This window comes from Eptatretus burgeri, chromosome 17, assembly GCF_056783735.1.
Source record: "Eptatretus burgeri isolate ZD-2024b chromosome 17, Ebu_testis_v1, whole genome shotgun sequence".
Taxonomy (NCBI): domain Eukaryota; kingdom Metazoa; phylum Chordata; class Myxini; order Myxiniformes; family Myxinidae; genus Eptatretus; species Eptatretus burgeri.
Window position 1 is genome coordinate 60,433,211 of NC_140977.1, and position 22,131 is coordinate 60,455,341.

The 22,131-nt window shown below is 43.2% G+C and overlaps 1 protein-coding gene across 9 annotated transcripts in view; it reads left to right on the forward strand.

The window, feature by feature from the left end:
• LOC147010272 (uncharacterized) overlaps positions 1–22,131 on the forward strand; it is a 223,358-nt gene that overhangs the window by 81,090 nt on the left and 120,137 nt on the right. For all 9 annotated transcript variants that reach the window (XR_015052753.1, XM_085861342.1, XM_085861338.1 and 6 more), the window contains 2 exons: positions 7,259–7,396; positions 7,956–8,062. Coding sequence is in view for 8 of the 9 variants with exons in the window: in XM_085861342.1 (XP_085717468.1) it covers positions 7,259–7,396; positions 7,956–8,062 (245 nt within the window). In the remaining variant the exon portion in view is untranslated. The remainder of the gene's footprint in view (positions 1–7,258; positions 7,397–7,955; positions 8,063–22,131) is intronic.

Below are 22,131 nucleotides of genomic sequence, written 5' to 3' on the forward strand. Positions count from 1 at the left end.
ACCGATAAACTTTGGACGTCTGTATCTCTGAAACGGTGCAATGGAAAAATATTTCGCTTCATACATTTTAATGACCTCCCAATGGGGAAGACTTGATTTTTCGTGACGTCATCAGTGAAGCGGTAACCCAGTGAAAATTCGTCAGGTAGAACGCTGCATAGGAAAAATCTGAAATTTCTTGAGCATCTACACCACAATTCACCATAGAAAAAAAAATTGTGATGTCATTGGTGACTTGGTTCGGCAGCCATCTTGTTTTGAATATATATATATATATATATATATATATATATATATATATATATATATATATATATATATATATATTTTAATCTTCTTCTTCAGAACGGTTGGACAGATTGCGGCGAAACTTTACACACACATTCCCCATGACGTCCTTTTTCAAGTTTGTTAATTTCTTATTGCTCGGTCACATGGTTTGGCTACCATCTTAAATTTACCCTAAACCTTCAAATATCTTCTTTTCCAGAACGGCTGGTCAGATCAAGGGGAAACTTCACATACGTATTGCTCACGAGTAGTGAATACAAGTTTGTTAATTCCTAATTGATCGGTCGCATGGTTTGGCAGCCATGTTGGATTCAATAAAATATTAAATAATGTTTTCTCTGGAATCACACAACCTATCGAAGCAAAAATTTGCAACTCTCATCTTCCATCATGTCTCCATACATATTAAAAATGATGACTTCAAAAGTCACATGGTTTGGCAGCCATATTGGATAGAAAAACGCACCTTATCCGATTAACACGAAACTTCACACACAAATTCCACTACAGGATTGGAGGCAGATTGTAAATTTATGATGTCGTAGGTCACATGGTTCGTCAGCCATCTTGGATTGAAAATTAATGAATTTTTAAAATCTTCTTCTCCAGAACGGCTGGACAGATCAAGGCAAAATTTCACACACACTTTCCCCAAGACATCCTTTCACAAGTTTGTTTATTTGTAATTGATAGGTCGCATGGTTTGTTGGCCAAATTGAATTTACCCTAAAACCTACAAACATCTTCTCCAGAATGGCTGGTCAGATCAAGGGGAAACTTCTCAAGTCTATTCTGCATGCGTAGGGGATACATGTTTGTTAATGAATAATTGATAGGTCACATGGTTTGGCAGCCATGTTGTATTTAAGAAAAATATTAAATAATGTTTTGTCTGGAACTGCTTCATCTATCGAAGCGAAAATTTGCAACTGCCATCTTCCATCATTTCTGCATACATGGTAAAAATTATGACGTCACAAGTCACATGGTTTGGTGGCCATCTTGGATAGAAAAATGCACCTTATCCGATTTACACGAAACTTCACAAACTTGTTCCAGTCCACGATTGGAAGCAGAATTTAAATTTATGATGTCATAGGTCACATGGTTCGTCAGCCATCTTGGATTGAAAATTAATAAATTTGAAAAACCTCCAGAATGGTTGGACAGATTGATGTAAAAATTCACACACACTTTCCCCAAGACATCCTTTCACAAGTTTGTTAATTTCTAATTGATAGGTCACATGGTTTGGTGGCCATATTTAATTTACGCTAAAACCTTCAAACACCTTCTCCAGAACGGCTGGTCAGATCAAGGGGAAGCTTCACATGCCTATTGCACCCGAGCAGTGAATATAAGTTTGTTAATTTCTAATTTATAGGTCACATGGTTTGGCAGCCATGTTGGATTTAAGAAAAATATAAAATAATGTTTTCTCTGGAACTGCTTAATCTCTCAAAGCGAAAATTTGCAACTATCATCTACCATCATGTCTGCACACACAGTAAAAATTATTACGTCAGAGGTCACATGGTTTGGCAGCCATCTTGGATAGAAAAACGTACCTTGTCTGATTCACAAGAAACTTCACACACGTGTTCCAGTGCAGGATTGGAGGCAGAATATAAATTTATGATGTCGTAGGTCACATGGTTCGTCAGCCATCTTGGATTGAAAATTAATGAATTTTTAAAATCTTCTTCTCCAGAACGGCTGGACAGATCAAGGCAAAATTTCACACACACTTTCCCCAAGACATCCTTTCACAAGTTTGTTTATTTGTAATTGATAGGTCGCATGGTTTGTTGGCCAAATTGAATTTACCCTAAAACCTACAAACATCTTCTCCAGAATGGCTGGTCAGATCAAGGGGAAACTTCTCAAGTCTATTCTGCATGCGTAGGGGATACATGTTTGTTAATGAATAATTGATAGGTCACATGGTTTGGCAGCCATGTTGTATTTAAGAAAAATATTAAATAATGTTTTGTCTGGAACTGCTTCATCTATCGAAGCGAAAATTTGCAACTGCCATCTTCCATCATTTCTGCATACATGGTAAAAATTATGACGTCACAAGTCACATGGTTTGGTGGCCATCTTGGATAGAAAAATGCACCTTATCCGATTTACACGAAACTTCACAAACTTGTTCCAGTCCACGATTGGAAGCAGAATTTAAATTTATGATGTCATAGGTCACATGGTTCGTCAGCCATCTTGGATTGAAAATTAATAAATTTGAAAAACCTCCAGAATGGTTGGACAGATTGATGTAAAAATTCACACACACTTTCCCCAAGACATCCTTTCACAAGTTTGTTAATTTCTAATTGATAGGTCACATGGTTTGGTGGCCATATTTAATTTACGCTAAAACCTTCAAACACCTTCTCCAGAACGGCTGGTCAGATCAAGGGGAAGCTTCACATGCCTATTGCACCCGAGCAGTGAATATAAGTTTGTTAATTTCTAATTTATAGGTCACATGGTTTGGCAGCCATGTTGGATTTAAGAAAAATATAAAATAATGTTTTCTCTGGAACTGCTTAATCTCTCAAAGCGAAAATTTGCAACTATCATCTACCATCATGTCTGCACACACAGTAAAAATTATTACGTCAGAGGTCACATGGTTTGGCAGCCATCTTGGATAGAAAAACGTACCTTGTCTGATTCACAAGAAACTTCACACACGTGTTCCAGTGCAGGATTGGAGGCAGAATATAAATTTATGATGTCATAGGTCACATGGTTCGTCAGCCATTTTGGATTGAAAATTAACAAATTTAAAAAATCTTCATCTCCAGAACAGCTGCACAGATTGAGGCAAAATTCACACACTTTCCCCAACACGTCCTTTCACAAGTTTGTTAATTTCTAATTGATAGGTCACATGGTTTGGTGGCCATATTGAATTAACCCTAAAACCCTCAAACATCTTCTGCAGAACGGCTCAACAGATCAAGGGGAAACGTCACAAAAGTATTGCTCAAGCGTCGTGAATATAAGTTTGTTCATGAATAATTGATAGTTCATATGGTTTGGCAGCCATGTTGGATTTAAGAAAAATATTAAATAATCTTTTCCCTGGAACCACACAACCTCTCGAAGCGAAACTTGGCAACTGTAATCGACACATGTCTGCATATACAGTAAAAATTATGTCACACGTCACATGGTTTAGCGGCCATCTTGAATAGAAAAACGCACATTATCCGATTAACACGAAGCTTCGCACGCGTGTTCCACTACACGGTTGGAAGCAGAATTTAAATTTATAATGTCATAGGTCTCATGGTTCGTCAGCCATCTTGGATTGAAAATTAATAAATTTAAAAATTATTCTTCTCCAGAGCGGCTGGACAGATTGAGGCAAAAATTCACAGACACTTTCCCCAAGACATCCTTTCACAAGTTTGTTAATTTCTTGTTGATAGATCACATGGTTTCGTGGCCATATTGAAATTACCCTAAAACCTTCAATCATCTTCTTCTCCAGATCGGCTGGTCAGATCGAGGGGAAACTTCACATACGAATTGCACACGCATAGGGAATAGAAGTTTGTTTATGAATAATTGATAGGTCACATGGTTTGGCAGCCATGTTGGATTAAAAAAAATTAAATCATGTTTTCTCTGGAACCACTGATCCTATCGAAGCGAAACCTGGTGACTATAATCTGCAGTGAGTCTCACGTTGAATCAAAGGTGGACGTCTGGGTACCCGGTCATCACTGCCAGCAGTTATAAAGTGGCAGTTCTTGTTTCTTATTTTTCTTTTTCCGCGGGCAATTTTCGGGTTCTTTCGCTTTAACAATCATTTTCTCAGGAACGGTAAGTCCAATCGACGCAAAATTTTCACAATAGTATGTATCTTTTTTGGTAGCAAACTTAATTGATAATTGTGATGTCATCGGTCACGTGGTACGGCCGCCATCTTGACAAAAATGATAAATTTTAGACCTCCATATCTCTGAAACCATGCAATGGGAAAAAAATTCGCTTCATGCATTTTAATGACCTTCCCATCGGGAACATGCGTGATTTTTCATGACGTCATCAGTGAAGCGGTATCCCAGTGAAAATTCGTCAATTAGAACGCTACGTAGGAAAAATCTGAAATTTCTTGAGCCTCATCTACACAGCAATTCACTGTGGAAAAAAAATATTATGATGTCATCGGTGACTTGGTTCAGCAGCCATCTTGTTTTGAATTTCTTTTCAAAATATCTTCTCCAGAACGGTTGGACAGATTGAGGCAAAACTTTACACACACATTCCCCATAACGTCCTTTTTCAAATTTGTGAATTTGTTATTGATAGGTCACATGGTTTGGTGGCCATATTGAATTTACCATAAAACTTTCAAACATCTTCTCCAGAATGGCTGGTCAGATCAAGGGGAAGCTTCACAAATATATTTTCCTTGGGTAAGGGATATGTTTGTTAATAAATAATTGATAGGTCACATGGTTTGGCAGCCATGTTGGATTTAAGAAAAATATTACATAATGTTTTCTCTGGAACTACGAAACCCATCGAAGCAAAAGTTTGCATCCATTATCGACCTATATATCTACATACATGGTAAAAATTATGACATCACAAGTCACACGGTTTGGTGGCCATCTTGGATAGAAAAACGCACCTTATCCTATTAACACGAAACTTCAGACACCTGTTCCCCTACATGTTATGAAACGAATGTAAATTTCTGAGGTCATAGGTCACGTGGATCGTCAGCCATATTGGATTGAAAACTAATAAATTTTCAAAATCTTCTTCTCCAGAACAGCTGGACAGATTGAGGCAAAAATTCACACACACTTTCCCCAAGACATCCTTTCACAAGTTTGTTAATTTCTTATTGATCAGTCACATGGTAGGGCAGCCATATTGAATTAACCATAAAACCTTCAAACGTCTTCTCCAGAACGGTTGATCAGAGCAAGGGGAAACTTCATACACATATTGCTCAAGCATAAGGAATGTATGTTTGTTCATTAATAATTTATACGTCACATGGTTTGGCAGCCATGTTGGATTCAAGAAAAATATTAAATTATGTTTTCTCTGGAATTGCTTAATCTATCAAAGTGAAAATTTGCAACTATTATCTAACATCATGTCTGCACACAAGGTAAAAATTATGACGTCAAAAGTCACATGGTTTGGCAGCCATCTTGGATAAAAAACGTTCCATATCCGATTAACAATAAACTTCATACATGTGTTCCAGTTCACGATTGGAGGCAGAATGTAAATTTATGATGTCATAGGGCACATGGATCGTCAGCCATCTTGGATCGAAAATTAATAAATTTTTAAAATCTTCTTCTCCAGAATGGCTGGACAGATTGAGGCAAAAATTCACAAAGTTTCCCCAAGACATCCTTTCACAAGTTTGTTAATTTCTAATTGATAGGTCACATGGTTTGGTGGCCATATTGAAATTACCCTAAAACCTTCAAACATCTTCTCCAGAACGGCTGGTCAGATCAAGGGGAAACTTGACACGTCTATTCTGTACACGTAGTGGATACAAGTTTGTTAATGACTAATTGATAGGTCACATGGTTTGGCAGCCATGTTTGATTCAAGAATTGTATTAAATGTTTTCTCTGCAACCACATATCCTATCGAAGTGAAACTTGGCAACTATCATAAACAACAATGTCTGCATGTATGGTAAAATTATGATGTCACAAGTCACATGCTTTGGCCTCCATCTTGGATAGAAAAACGCACCTTGTCTGATCAACACAGAACTTAACAAGCATGATCCACTACCCCATTAGAGGGAGAATTTAAATTTATGTTGTAATAGGTCACATAGTATGGCAGCCATATTGGATTGAAAATTAATAACTTTAACAGTCTTCTTCTCTGAAACGGCTGAACAGATTGAGGCAAAACTCCACATGTATGACCGCCTCTCCATGACGAACAAAAAGGCCTCCCCCCTTTTTATGTATGACATCGTTTGGCAGCCATATTGGATTGAAGGAAAAATATTAATTAATGTTTACTCTGTAACTGCTGAATCAATAAATATGAAACTTCACAGTTATGATGTAGCAGTCATGTGGAATAAGGAGTTTAAATTTCAAATTGATCGGCCCCATGGTTTGGCAGCCATGTTGGATTGAATTAAAAATATTAAGTAATATTTACTCTGGAACTGCTGTGTCAATATATGCAAAACTTGACAATTATAATCTGCCCTGACATGTGAAAAATAGGTTTAAAATTCAACCTGATCGGCCACGCGGTTCGGCAGCCAGAATTATTTCATTATTTGAATCTGAGAACTTTGTGAATTTTTTTTATTTCCAGAAGGCTCATTTGGCTGCACCTGAATGCGTTTGAGGGTAAAGGAATAGCAATTCAATTGATACCGACAATGTCCCCAGGAAAAAGGGCTTAATGCATACGGAATAAATAGATTGAACACTTTGTGCTACCCGGTTCTTAACTAGTCAGTCCCGTGCTGTGTTGAAGCAGGGCTGTGTTTGTATCACTATTAAAGAATGTTTTCTCTGCAACCATTTATCTTTTCAAAGGGAAACTTTGCAACTATAATACAAGTCTCATGTTGTATCAAAGGTGGACGTCTGGGTACCCGGTCATCACTGCCAGCAGTTATAAATTGGCATTTCTAGTTTTTGCTTGTTTTTGTTTTTAACCATTTGAGCTTTTTCAATCAAATTTTTTAACAAGCCTTCATTATGAGAATATGCAGAAAAACCAATTGATGAAATGAACGGGGTTTTTTGGCAGTTTTGTGAAGTTTATTTTCTTGTACAAGGCGGATGTGGGTGGACTTTGTGTTTTTGGGTGCTTTCCAATTATTACTGGAACAAGTGCGAACAAATGTTCATTTATAGAGATTGTGTTTGGTCACTTTTTGCTCAGTCTAAGCCTCATAACTTGTACTTTCACTCCATTGTCTTTTTTCCAGTATGATGAGCTTGTTCCAGCATCTCTAACGACAAAGTATGGAGGCTTTTACATCAATTCTGGAACGCTGCAGTTTCGCCAAGCTTCAGATTCTGAAGACGAATGTGGTAGCTCAGGAAAGCGGAAAAAGTCAACAAAGGTAATTTATATAAAGAGTGATAGCAATGAACAAGTGTAAGTTGTTGTAAAAAGCTCTGCTTTATTGAATCGAGTTTCCTTTTTAGTCCTGAGATTCAAACAATCTTTGCTTGAAGTACCAGCAGCGCATGTGCTGTCTCTTTTCAATGGTGGTATTTCATGAGTTGCCTACTGCTCAGCACTTGTGATTAATTTGGAGGGTCTAACAAACACTACAAACGTGGTTCTTTATCTGTCTGGACATGTCTTTGTTGTGGGTTTTGTGGAAGCCTCCTGCTGGCATAATCCGAGTACTTGTGACAACCTGTGGATGTTTTGCAATCACCTCATCATCATGACCCAGGGTAAAAGCGTGCGTGCGTGTGTGTGTGCGTCAACGGATCATTTGGTGCACCGGTTTTGACCCGTGTACTGTAATTATTTTAACCTTTGCACACAGACTCACCTGTCATATCACATTGTACAGAAACAGGACCCCCTCCCGAGACGTACATATAACTTTGCTTTTATTCTCCTCTGCATTTTTATAAACATTTAAATCATTCCTTTGTACTTTCAAGAAAAAGAAAAAGGAAACTGAAGAAAAAACTTTAAAGAAGAGAAAAAGAAAAGAAGAAGTGGACAAAGAAAAGAAGTTAAAAAAACCCAAGGCATCAAAGCTAATGGGGTGAGTTTTTGTGCTTTATCTGAGCTGGACATGCAAGGGTTTTAAAAATTTTTGATTATATATTTTTCCCTCCGACAGGATAATTAATCTGTATTTTAATATTGAGCATCTTGCATTTGAATTTAAGTCACCGTTTGAATCTCCTCTTCCAAGCTCAAATTGCAGTTGTTTTCCTCTGTTCCTTCTTTTCCTTCACGTCACATGGCATTCTCTTATCTTCCTCTTCAGTTTTTTTGCTTTCGCATACATTGTTGAGGCACGTATAAGAACTAACACACAAAACGCACAACAAGGGGGGCATGAGAAGGGTGGGAGGGGGAAGGAAAAAACAGTGGGGAACAGAGACAAAAGATCAGTGGAAGGGAAAGGGATGATGCGGGGAGCATGGGGTATACAAGATGGACACGACAAGGACTTTCAGGATGGAAAGCAGGGAATTTGAAGGAGGTGGGTTTGGTGTGGATTTATGGGGGTAGAAAAGATTGAAGATTTGAATGGGGGAAGATAAGAGATGGTGGTGAACAGCTGTTTTGAAGGCCTGGAGGGAAGAGTGGGACTGAAGGAGAGTGTGGGAGTTTGTTCCAAAGGTGGGGGAAAAGAGGAATGAAAGAGTGAAGGTGAGCAGTGATTCTTGATTTTGGTAGTTTTACCAGAAGGGGGCTGTTGGCAGACCTTGAGCACCCTGTGGAACTATGGGGGGGACATGTATCTCAGAGTAGAGGGGGGGTGGGGTGAGACCGGCGAGGAGACGGTCGACGATAGAAAGACCACCGACCTGCCTGCGGTGAGAAAGAGAGAGACCCAACGACTCAGCCTCATCACGGGAGATACCACTGATCCTAACTGCTTTGGTTTCCACAGCGTGAAGCTGAGAAAGGTGAGAGGCGGGCGCACCAGCGCAGAGGGGAGAGCAGTACTCTCTCAGGCTGTATACGAAAGCTTTGTATGTGGTCAAGAGCTCAGGTGTGCCGAGGGAGCACTTTACATGACGGAGGATTCCCAATCGGCGACTGGTTTTGGAGGCCGGCTAAGAAATGTGGCTTTCCAAGGAAAGATCATGGCAGATGGTGAGACCCAGAAGCTTGAATGAAACGACTTCTTCAAGAGATTGTTGAGAAAGTCGATGGGTAGAGTGGGGTGGGGGGTTCTCCTAATGGTCCTTTCAGAGACACATGAGATTGTTAGATTTGTCAGCGTTGAAAGACATGTTCCACGTGTTTGACCAGCTTGTGATTTTATCCAGATCTGCAGAGAGTGAAGAGGCTGCTGCTTGCTGATCTAAGGGATGACAGATGGTATGGTAGAGGGTGGAGTTGCAGCAAATAGATAAAAAGGATTTTCCAGAGTCAGAGATCATTTATGAAAAACAATGCCCAGAACACTGCTTGAGAAATTGTAGCCTGGACAGGAAGAGGGGATGAGAGAACTCCATTAAGGGCCACACGTTGACTGCGACAGGAGAGGATGGGTCGAGTGACCTGGTCTGAAACCAAATTGATGATCGGAAATCAAGCCATTGGAGAAGAGAAAGCATTTAATGTCAGAAGCAATGATGGATTCCATAACCTGGCTGATGATTGGGAGAAGGCTGATTGGTCTGTAGTTGCAGGGATCTGTTTTTGCACCTGTTTTATATTCAGAGCGGTCATGTTTGCTGATTTCCAAGCAGATGGCAGATGACCTGACAAAATGAGAGGGTGAATAGAACAGAGAGAGGGTGAGCAAGAGCAGCAGAGCAGCTTTTTAGGATATGTGGGCTGATGCCTTCTGGACCGGTTGCAGAGTCAGTCTCGGTTTGACAACAAGCTCTCCACCTTATCAGGAGAAAAGGATACACAGTCCAGGAACAGCTGGGTGCAACTGAGTAAGATGGGTCCAGGAAGCAATGAGTTGGGACACAAGATTTAGAAGCAAACATGGAGTTTCGGCATTCAGCCTTTTGACGTGCAGTGTTAGCTGTGTGGCCATTTGAGGCAAGAGAGGGGTTGGAGTGGGAACATTCACCAGAAACAGACTTCATGAGATGCCGCCATGATTTTGAGGCGGGAGACAGGTTTGAGATTTCAGACTTGAAATGAGAAAGATGTTGTTTTCTGGCTCTCCTGAGGGTAGACACATACTTGTTGCGACTTTTGTGGAAGGAGCTAAGATTGTCTTCAATTGGATTAGCCTTCCATGAGGCGAAGGCAAGTTGTTTCAGGACAACTGCCTCACCACAAGTTTCAGTGTACACTGCAGACATTTCTGTCAACCCTCGACCATTACTGGACTGGACGGCATCACACGCGTGTCCTAAAAACCTGCTCTCCTGCTCTTTTCACTCTGTCATTTGCTTTCTATCATCTTCCATTTGCTTGTAAATCAGCCCATATTACTGCATTACATAACTTGAAGGGCACTCTGTGAAGTGCATACCTCTGCCACGTCATGCCTGATCCACAAGAACATATCGAGCCCAATACATTTTTGAAATATCTTGCTATATATCGTTTTTGGCCCCGTCTCTCAATGGTGAAGAATCACTTTAAAAAATAAAATGATTCTCGTATCCAGATCCGGATTGGGATATTCACGAAAATCGAATCGGTTCATCCTTGTGACACACCCAACCTGCCTACCAAATTTATTCCAGATCCGTGCACAACTTTTTGAGATATCTTAGACGGAGAGGGGTGAAAACGTAACCCCCTTCACCTTCGGTCACGGAGGTAAAAAGGTGCAAAAACTGATCCCCTTTACCATAGACTGATTGTCAACCACGATGATGGATTCCATGACCATGCAGAATGGAAGCAAGTCAAAGGCATTCCTTTTCTCCAACAGCCTAATCTCAGATCATCTTTTTGGATTCAGGCCAGGTCACTCTCGATTGAACATGCTGCTTCTACTCGTCAAAGAATGGATGGAGGCCCTCAATATCAGACATGAGATCAGGGCCATTTCTCTTTACATGTGTCCATATAGTGAGCTTGCAATACAGTCTGGCATCCAGCCTTGCTCTCAAAATGGAATCCAAGGTCAACTCCACACATTGCTTATGGCAACTACTTCTACTCTTGTAGTCAGCATGTGGCTCTCAATGGAATCGTTTAATCTCCTCTCCCTCTCAAGGCTGCAGTGCTCCAAGGTGGTGTCCTGGGCCCATTCCTATTCCTGATGTTCATTCTTGATCTCTTTGACTGGAAAAATCCTCTGTTAATTTGTTGTTGACTCCACCCTCTGCTGTGACATCCCACATCCTTCAGACAGGCAAGCTGTGGCCTCTTCCCCCTCTTTCGACCTTGACAAAATCACAAGATTGTCAAACACTTGGAATATGTCATTCAATCCTGACAAATCTCTCTGAAAGAACCGTCTGGCCAACCCTCCCATCTGTTTTCTTTACAATCTTCTTGAGGAAGTTCAGTCATTCAAACTCCTGGGTGTTACTGTCAGCCATGACCTTTCTTGGGCAAACCACATTTCAAAGTTTGCCTCCAAAGACAGCTGCCTACTAGGTATCTTCATATCATATGAAGTCTTTCCTTGGCACACTTGGGCTCCTATCCACCTACAAAGCCTTCATCTACAGTTTGATGGAGTGCTCTTCCCACCTTGCTGAGCTTGAATCCATGGAAACCAAGGCCTTCAAGATCACCGGAATTTCCTGCATTGAAGCTGAGTCCAAGGGCCCATCACTTTCTCATTCCAGACAGGTCTGTGGTCTCTGTCTTCTACCACACCTCTTTCCTCTTTTCTTGTCTTGCACCTTTTTCTCTTTACGTGCTTTGTCCTCCCTCCTACCCCTCCCCCCTCCCCTCCAGGTTTCTGCAGGGCACACGTCCACAATCAACCCCCTTCTGGTGAAACTCCCAAAATCCAGAACCACTGCTCACCTCGACTCATTGGTTCCTCTTTTTTTTTTTTCTTTTTTTTTTTCTGCCTGTGTAATCCACTTCCACCTTATCTTCAATCTCATTCATCCTGCCAGGTCTTCAAGACGGCTGTTCACCACCCATCTAAGTGCGTCCCCAATCCAAAACCATGATAATTTCTTCCCTCATTAACCTCCCACCCTCAAGCCCACCTGCTCCAAATTTCCAGGTTTTTCTTCCTGAGAGATTGCTTCTGTATCCATCTTGTCCACCCCATGCATCCTCTCTGACACCTCTTTCCTGCCCTCTTTCCTTGTTTGTCCAAGTCTCCCTCTATTTTATCTTTCAACCCTGCTTGCTGTTGGTATCCCCCCCACCCCCCCTTTCCATACTGTTTCGTTGCATCCTCATCTGTTCAGTGATCTGTCACTTCCACGAGCCTTGACTTTGCATACAAAAATATAATGTGCCACTTAATCTGAACACTGACTTGACACTTGTTACCAGCGATAATATTTGTGCTGTGCTCCTCAGACAGGTAAGCAGTCTGGTGTTACTTCCAGGAGAAGAGCACCAAAAGTGACATTTTCAGAAGTACTGCTTGGTTTATTACAAAATTGTGGTCACAGACTTACCTTGTGTCTTTAAATGATCTAAATTGAAATTATTTTGTTTTCCTTGTTTGGGAGCTGCTTCCAGTATTGATTCATGTTTGTCATTTGTGTTGGAAAGATGGAAGCTGCTGTTATTCCTTTGTTTTGAGTTTGCATGGCCAGAATGCCATCTAAGTATTATTTGAAGCATTGACTTCAAACTTCTGATATGTAAAGGTGTCTTTATGAATAAATCGCTGTGAAATGGGCCTACACTAAAGGAAAAGATCCCACCTTGAATGAGTGCAAGAAAACTGTGTAAACCCAATGTCTGGAACTACCCTGGTGAGTCCCAGCATGTGGGGGGCCCTGTGTGACACCATCCCAATTCATCCCAACATCATGTTGCATCATAACATAACCTAACATCATAACATCATGTGGATCATGTTGCTTTCGTCCAACACCTTGTGCAGTTAGGTCAGGTAGGGGAGCATGCGCTGGAGCAGCACATCGCTGCGTCCACTTTCCGCCGGCACTCCAGGGGCCTCCGTCTGGCCATCCCCCAGGCAGATGCCTGGCCCATCCCCATCTTCTTGAGATGCTGATCAACCACAAGACGCCTGGTCGGTCCATTGACCTCCACTCATGAGGCTTCCTCTCTGAGAGAATCTGGTACGCAGGATCAGCGTCAAGAAAATGAGCCACACATGTCCATACAGCCTCAGGTAACAAATTGTATTTGAGTTCCTCTCATCAACCGCTCGTTGGACACAAAGTCCGACCAGTGGCAGCCAAGGATTCCCCGAAGAGACCTGGTACTAAAGGAATTAAGTCTTCATCTTAGATCCATGGTCAGAGTCCAAGTCTCAAGCCTCTGTCACACCTTGACGTTTTAGCCAGCGTATGGCAACGTATCAAAATGTATGTAAAACGCTGGCGTACGCTGAACTATTGATGTTTTTTTTTTAATTTTTGGGCGTATAATAACGTGTTGGACGTATGCATAACGTATTAGTAACGTACACAGAACGTTTTAATCACATATAGATAACTTGTACCAACGAATGCTGAGCGTGTTGTCGGCGTTCACAACCTATGCCCAACGATAGTCTAACTTATGCATAGCACGAGGTAGCGTATCGCCGAGGATCACGTGGCGTAGGCTATTAATAAGCTGCGGCTCGACGATTCAAATCATAACTGCACTAGACATCGAAGTGAGAAGCCGCTGTCACACCTTGACGTTTTAGCCAGCGTATGTTGACGTATGAAAAATTTGCCGAACCAAGGTGGCACATGTCGAATACGTTATGGGTAAGTTTTGTATACATTAATAGTACGCTGGCATACGTCATTGTACGTCGAGAAATTTTCAGCATGTTGAAAATTTCTCGACGTATGACACACATTCTGCATACGCTGGCATAAGTTGTAGGCACGCTACGCGATCGTTGACACACGTCGACACACGTTACTTGTACGTTACTCATAAGTCGAAACACGTCAAGGTAATGGTTAGCGTCAGTGTTCCACAGATGCCAACCCTCCCGATTTCATCGGGAGGCTTCCGAAAATTCACCCAAACTCCCGCCCTTACGATCACTATCCTTATCCTCCCGAAATTTTGATATTTTTGCACTGTTCACTAATCAGAATGTACTAGTATGAGAATTGAATGAAAAGCATCGTCTGCTACGTATAGCATGTGGTAACTCCATAACATTCGCTGCTACCAAATTGTACGTAAAAACTGTTCCAGACTCCCTGGTTTTTTTTTTTCTTTGGTATGACGATTATGATTTAAATCATTGAGCGGCAGCCTTTTAATTATATTATATTATAACCGCACTAGAAATCTAAGTGTCAACATGACCATCATACCGAAGGAAAAAACAAGCAGTCATAGACTGGTACTTACGAAATCGTCAACTTGACCTCTGACCTTGTCTAATAAAAGCTGTCTCTCGAGAAGGTAGCGATGCAAAGCAGAAGTTTCTACGATGATTCTGTATCAAACCATCAAAAATCGTAACGTCGACCGAAGCAAAAATCTCCATTTCTCCACGCAATTATACCTTAACGTAACTCAACCACGTGTCTGCTCGAGCGCACTGCATCATGGGACGACCCGTGACGCGTCGAGTGAAATATTTTTTTATTCCATCTTAAAACGTCTCCAAAACATCCGATTTTACCAGAATTTCGACAACCGAGTTTTTAGCGTGCTAAGCGATCGCAAAAACCGAAGACAAAATTAAAATCGAAGTTAAAATGAACTCGTAACGTCGAGCGAAGCAAAAATACTCCATTTCTCCACGTGAATTTACGGAATTATATTTGACCTCACTGTGACCTTGACCTTTGACCGATTTTGACCAAAATCTAATCAGCACCAGCCATCACCCTCCTGAATCACGTGGTGTAATTTGACATTGGCAGCTTCTTCCCTTCTCGAGTTATCGTGCCTACAAACAAACAAACAAACAAACAAGCAGTCATAGACGGGTACTTACGAAATCGTCAACTTGACCTCTGACCTTGTCTAATAAAAGCTGTCTCGAGAGAAGGTAGCGACGCAAAGCAGAAGTTTCTTCAATGATTCTGTTTCAAACCATCAAAAATCGAATGTTTTGGATGTTTGACCTCACTGTGACCTTGACCTTTGACCGATTTTGACCAAAATCTAATCAGCGCAAGCCATCACCCTCCTGAATCACATGGTGTAATTTGACATTGGTAGCTTCTTCCATTCTCGAGTTATCTGTACCAAACCATCAAAAATCGAATATTTGACCTCACTGTGACCTTGACCTTTGACCGATTTTGACCAAAATCTAATCAGCACTAGCCATCACCCTCCTGAATCACGTGGTGTAATTTGACATTGGTAGCTTCTTCCGTTCTCGAGTTATCGTGCCTTCAAACAAACAAACAAACATACAAACAAACAAACAGAAACGGAAGTCGTCAATATACTTACGAAATTTTTAGATTTCGGAAGTAAAAAACAAACAAACAAAAAAAACAGCGAATTTGGAACACTGACGCTAACCATTACATTGACGTGTTTCGACTTATGAGGTACCTTACAAGTAACGTGTGTCAACGATCGCGTAACGTGCCTAAAACACGTTACTCATAGGTTAGAAATAAGTTTCGGGTACGCTAAACATTACCTCGACGTGTTTCGACTTATGAGTAACTTACAAGTAACGTGTCGACGATCGCTTAATGTGCCTACAACTTATGGCCAGCATTATGCGGAACGTGTGAGTCATACGTTGGCATACGTCGGGAAATTTCAAGCATGGAAAATTTGTCTAGCATCTTGGCGAACTACGACGTATGCCAGCGTTCTATGACGTATGCCAGCATACTTCGACGTATGCCAGCGTGCTCTTAACGTATACAAACTTACCCATAACGTATTCGACGTGTGCCGGTGTTTTAGCCCAATTTCGCACACGTCAGGCCCACGTTGGCTAAATCGTCAAGGTGTGACAGGGCCTTCACATCCGTAGAACAATACTGGAAGCACCAAGGACCTGAAGATTCGGACTTTCGTTGTCCTGCACAGGTACTGAGAGTGCCACGCCCCATGATCCAGTGAATCCATGACTTCAGGTGCGACCAAGATGTCTATTGGTTCCTCTTTTTTTTTTTTTTTCCTCTGGCTCACAACCATCAGATATGAATATGACTGCCAAGATAAGTGAATCTCTCAGTGACCCCAACATCCTTACCACATGTCGGTACAGACAAGATCACAGCATCCAAGATGTCATTGAAAGCCTGGATCTTAGTTTTGACCCAGGAAACCCATAATCCCAGAGGCTTCCAACTCCTCATTCATCACCTCGAGGGCCCCCAAAAGGATATCTCGAGTCAGAGATCTTGACATTCCCAAACGATGCACCGCAGGCTTGATCTCCCTGACATACTCCCCAGAAATCAGTCCATACAAGCGCTGAAAAATGTGGGGGCCAGTACACACCCCTGATGAACCTCACTAACAACTAGAAATAAGTCGGAGATGGTATCACCACATCGCACAGCACTCTCAGTTCCAGAATGTAGTTCAGACATCAGATTGATCAGTTTTGGTGGCACCCCACGAAGACCAAGAATCCTCCAGAGGGCATCCTCATTCACTGAATCAAACGCTTTGCAGAGATCGACATCAGTTGCAAGCACCCCTGCCGAAACTCTCGTCTGCATTCGGTGAGGACCCGAAGGGCAAAGATACGGTCAATTATTGACCTCTTTGGTGTAAAGTAGAGCAGTCTTTGGTGACTGCTCTGGGTGCTGGTGTTCAAGTGGATGGTGGTGAATCCTATCAAGAATTACCTGAGCAAAGACCTTGCGTGGCATTGAGAGCAGCATCTCACCTCAGTCATTGTTGTAGTCCTGGCGATCACCCTTCACTTTCCAGAGAGGGACAACAAGGCCCCTCTTTCAGTCAGTTGGGGTAATGTCTGTCTTCCAGGTAGAGCACAGAACTGCATGAAACGACACATTTCCACCATTTCCACCAGCCTTGAGAAGTTCAGCATGGATGCCACAGATCCCAGAAGCTTTCCCCATTTCAACCGGTTCACCGCAGTCTGTTTCCATAAATGAAGGTAGATCACAGTTGATTTGGAGGGTCAGCAATGGGGATAGCAACACCCCTGACATCCAACTCAGCTGGTGGATCAGGCTGGTACAGCCACTCAAAGTAACCGGCCCAGCCGGCCTTCACTTCGGACTCCTCTGTCAAGAGCCCACCACCCTCCGCTCCAACTGCAGTACACTGAGGGACGGTCTTGGAGGAACACAATGCGCAAATTCCCCTGTAAGCAGGAATAGAATCACTTAATTCCTCACACATAGGCCTCCTTGTCCACCCTCGGTGCACACACACTTTTACACCTCAACTCCCTGAACAGCTCAGCTCTGTCATTAAGCATGGTCCTGCGATTCTGGTCAATGGTATCCAGTGTCCCTTGAGAGACAAAATTCTTCTTCGACCGATGGTGAATTCCAAGAAATCCACCGGCAACATCAAGGACAGTGGTCCTGAAGGCAATCCACAACTCTTTAGGATTCCCCAAAGCACCCAGACCCCCCAAATCCCCACTCTGACTGTTTGCAAACTCTTCAGCTGGCCCCTCATCCTTGAGCTTGCCAACATCCAGCCTAGGCTGGGATGGTACCATTCTTCTGGATTTAAGCTGCAACTTCAGAGTTGTTACTAGCCTGTGGTCAGTATTGAGGAACTGAGCACTCCAGTGGACCCTGCAGTTCTGGATCATCCTCCAGTGACCAACGAGCACATGGTCAATGGCAGTGAGCCACTGGTTTGTGACCCTGGGTGAGCTCCCGTAAACCTGCACTGCTACTCTGGGTGAGCTCTTCCCCCTTGCAGTGGCAGCGACACTGCCACCCCGGTGACCTCTCGTGAACTGCCTCGCCAGCCTGGCTGAGCACCATCCCCATTGCAATCTCTACTGCCTCACGTGGATGCCACTGCCCAAACTGAGCCTCCAACCTAGCCCAGCCCCCTCACTTGGGTGGCTTAATCTTTGCCGAGCCCCAACTCCCTCGTTCGGGAAGTTCCAAGGCAGTTGAGTTCTGATCCCCAAACCCATCATCGCTACCTGCAATGGGCAATACTGTCCCAGTTAAGCCCCACTCTCTTGTGTGGGTGGCACTGCCCTGGCTGAGGCCGACTGTTCCATGCATGCAGCATCATCGCCCCTGCTGAATCCAACCCACTCACATGGGCCGTGTTGCCACCCTGATTGAGCTCCCCTCCCCCCTCCCCCAACTTGCACAGCTGGTGTGGCCCCAGCTCGGTGTTTCACTCCCCCCTCACTGATTGTCACAGCTTAGCCCCCACTCCCATCCCTACCCCTTTTGTGCCAGCAACACCAGACTAATTTATCTGCACCCCCCATTTCCATCACCACCTCCACCAACTGGTGGCCCTGACCTTTCTGAGCTTCACCCCCATCCATACCTGCTGCTGTGGACAGTACCACCTCATCTAACCCCTCACGTGCGAAGTGTTTGCCAGGCTCTGCCACACCCCCATCCCTTCCCCCTCTTGCAAGGGTGGATTCCCTGACTGAGTCCCACTCAATTCGCAATCGCCACACCCTAAAGCCCAACCCCCATCCTCACTCTCTCATAGGTGGTTCCAATCTACTAATCTCCATACCCACCTTCACCCCATCCCCTGCTATGGCTGGCACTGCTACTGCTGAGCCACACTCCTCTGTGTCGACAACACCACCCTGGCTGAGCCCTTCTCCAACCCTATAGTGCTTGATGTGCTAGCCCTACTAATCTGCATCCCCACACCCTTGAGCAGGCACTGCTGCCACCCTCACTGAGCCCAACCTACACTTGGGTGAGCTCCACCCCAGCTGAGCCTCACTGCGTTGGCAAGGGTGGCCCTGCCATCCTGGCATGGCTGGAACAGTTCAGAGAGGGGGGGGAGGGGTGGAAACACAAACAGCAGATTTGAAGACCAAGATGAAGGCAGTTGGATAAACCACATTGGGCAAGGTGGGGAGGAGTGAGAGGCAGGAGAAAATGAATGTGGGTGGACAAGATGGATCCAGAAGGAAACTCTCAGGAGGGGAAGGGTGGTGGGCGTTCATGAGGGTAGAAAACGGTCAAGGTTTTGGATTGGGGACGATGAGATCGTGGTGAACAGCTGACTTGAATATCTGGGGGAAGGATGAGATTGAAGAGAATGTGAAAGTTGGTTCCACAGGTGAAAAAGAGGAACAAATGATCAGAGGTGGGTGACTAGTGATGCTGGATTTAGGTAGTTTTACCAATGGGAGTTGATGGACTGTGTGTGCCCTGCAGAAATTTAGGGTGGGATGAGCGGACGGACAAAGCATGGAAAGAAAAGAGGGTACAAGACAAGAAAGGAGGTGGTGGAAGACTGAGACCACTGACTGGTCTGTGATGAATTGATAAGCCCATAGACTCTGCTTCATCGCGGGAGATTCCAATAATGTTCAAGGCCTTCGTTTCCACAACGTCAAGCTGAGCAAGATGAGGTAGGGGACCCAGCCCAGAGGGGAGAGCAGTCTTCCAAGCTGCAGATGAAAGTCTTGCAGGTGTATCAGAGATAAGGTGTGCCAAGGAAGGACTTTGCATAACATAGGATGCTGAGTTGGTGGCTGGCTTTGGAGGCCAACTTTGAAATTTAGTTTGCCCTGGAAAGGTCAGTGCTGATTGTGAGATCCAGGAGTTTGAATGACAACTTCCTCAAGAGGATTGTTAAGACAGGAGATTTGGGTGGGGTGTCGCCAGATGGTCCTTTTGGAGAGGGATGGTGAGTGTGAGATTTGTCAGGATTGAAAGATGTTCCAAGTGTTTCATAATTTTGTTATGTTTGTCAAGGTCTGAAGAGCGGGAAGACGTTGCAGTCTGCCTGTCTGAAGGATTAGGCATGTCGTGGCAGAGGGTGGAGTCATCATAAAATAGCGGATTTTCCATAGAGTCAGAGAGCATTCATGAAGGTCAGGAATAGGACTGGGCCCAGAACACACTGTCTGTGGTTGTCCAGCTTGACAGGGTGAGGAGATGAAATGATTCTGGTGATTGCCACGCATTGTTTATGAGAGTGGAGGAAGTCAGTACAGGCCCTGTCACACCTTGACTATTTAGCCAGCGTATGCCAACGTATGAAAAATTTGTCTAAAACGCTGGCACACGTCAAATACGTATGGATAAGTTTTGTATACGTGAAGAGCACGCTGGCATACGTCGTAGTACGCCGAGCTGTTAGACAAATTTTCCATGCTTGAAATTTTTTGACGTATGCCAGGGTATGACTCACACGTTCCGTATATGCTGGCATAAGTTGTAGGCACGTTACGTGATCATTGACACATGTCGACACACGTTACTTGTAAGCTACTCATAAGTCAAAACACATCGAGGTAATGTTTAGCATCAGTGTTCCAGACTCCATGGTTTTTTTATTTTTATTTTTTATTTTTTTTTCTTCGGCATGACGGTGATGTTTACACTTCGATTTCGAGTGCGGTTATAATATAATATAATTAATAGGCTTCCGCTCAACGATCTATATCATAACCGCACTCAAAATCGAAGTGTCAACATCACCGTCATGCCGAAAAAAACAAACAAACATGGAGTCTGGAACACTGACTGGTTCCTCCTGTGAAGCCCATTTTTATATACCAATTCCCCTAAACGCTGCCAATACGCCATTATACGGTAGCTGTAAGTTAGAAACACGTACAGTAAGCTCTGTGGTCGTCCGGAAGACGTCGATCAAATACGTCTACACTCTACATACGTCAATGTGCGTTGGAGATACGTTACACATAGGTTCAAAGCACGTTCCTCATAGGTTAAAAATTAAGTTTCGGGTATGCTAAACATTACCTCGACGTGTTTCGACTTATGAGTAACTTACAAGTAACGTGTGTCAATGTGTCAACGATCGTGTAACGTGCCTACAACTTATGCCAGCATATGCGGAACGTGTGCGTCATACGCTGGATACGTCAAAATTTTCAACTTGCTGAAAATTTGTCGACGTACTCGGCGAACTACGACGTATGCCAGCGTGCTTCAGCGTGCTCTTAACGTTTCCAAAACTTACCCATAACGTATTCGACGTGTGTCAGCGTATTCGGCAAATTTTTCATACGCTGGCTAAAACGTCAAGGTGTGACAGCGGCTTGACACTTCGATGTCTAGTGCGGTTATGATTTTAATCGTTGAGCCGCAGCCTTTTAATAGGCTACGCGACGTGATCGTCGGCGATACGCATAAGTTAGACTATTGTTGGGCATAGGTTGTGAACTCAGCATTCGTTGGTATAAGTTATCTATATGTTATTGAAACGTTCTGTGTATGTTACTAATACGTGATGCATACGTCCAACTCGTTATGAATACGTCCAAAACTGGAAAAAACATCAATAGTTCAGCGTACGCCAGCATTTTGCATACATTTTGATACCTTGCCAAACGCTGGCTAAAACGTCAAGGAGTGACAGGGCCTTAAGCCATGTGTATAGTTGGCCTTCGGTACCACAGGCAGAGAGGTTGGAGAGCAAGGTGGAATCCTAGACTGTTTCAAAATCATCATTTGTGTCCAGAGAGCCAGCCCTGATCTCATTGCTGACAGAGGACCTCAATCCATTGCTGCGTGGGTAGAAGCAGCATGTTCAAGGTGGAGTGACCTGGTCTTAAACCAAATTGGTAAATTGAGATGCTGGAGAAAAGGATTTCAAATCAACTGCTGTGATTGATTCCCTGTCCTTGTAGATTGGAAATAAGCTGATATGTCTGGAATGAATGGGATCTGTTTTTGCACTTTGTTTACTTTGATCTTATTTTATGTAATGCAGTTGTTGTTACCTCAGCCACTGAAAGTGAAGGAGGTTGTTTTCACCCCCTTTGTTTGTTTGTTTCTGTTTTTTGGGGCCAAAAATGATATACAGCATGATATCAGAAGGGCACTCGGTTGAGTGCATACCTCCGTCACGTAATGCCTGAACCACGAGAACATATTGGGCCCAATACATTTTTGAAATATGCCATACAGTATGACATCGTTTTTGGCCCTCTCAATGGTG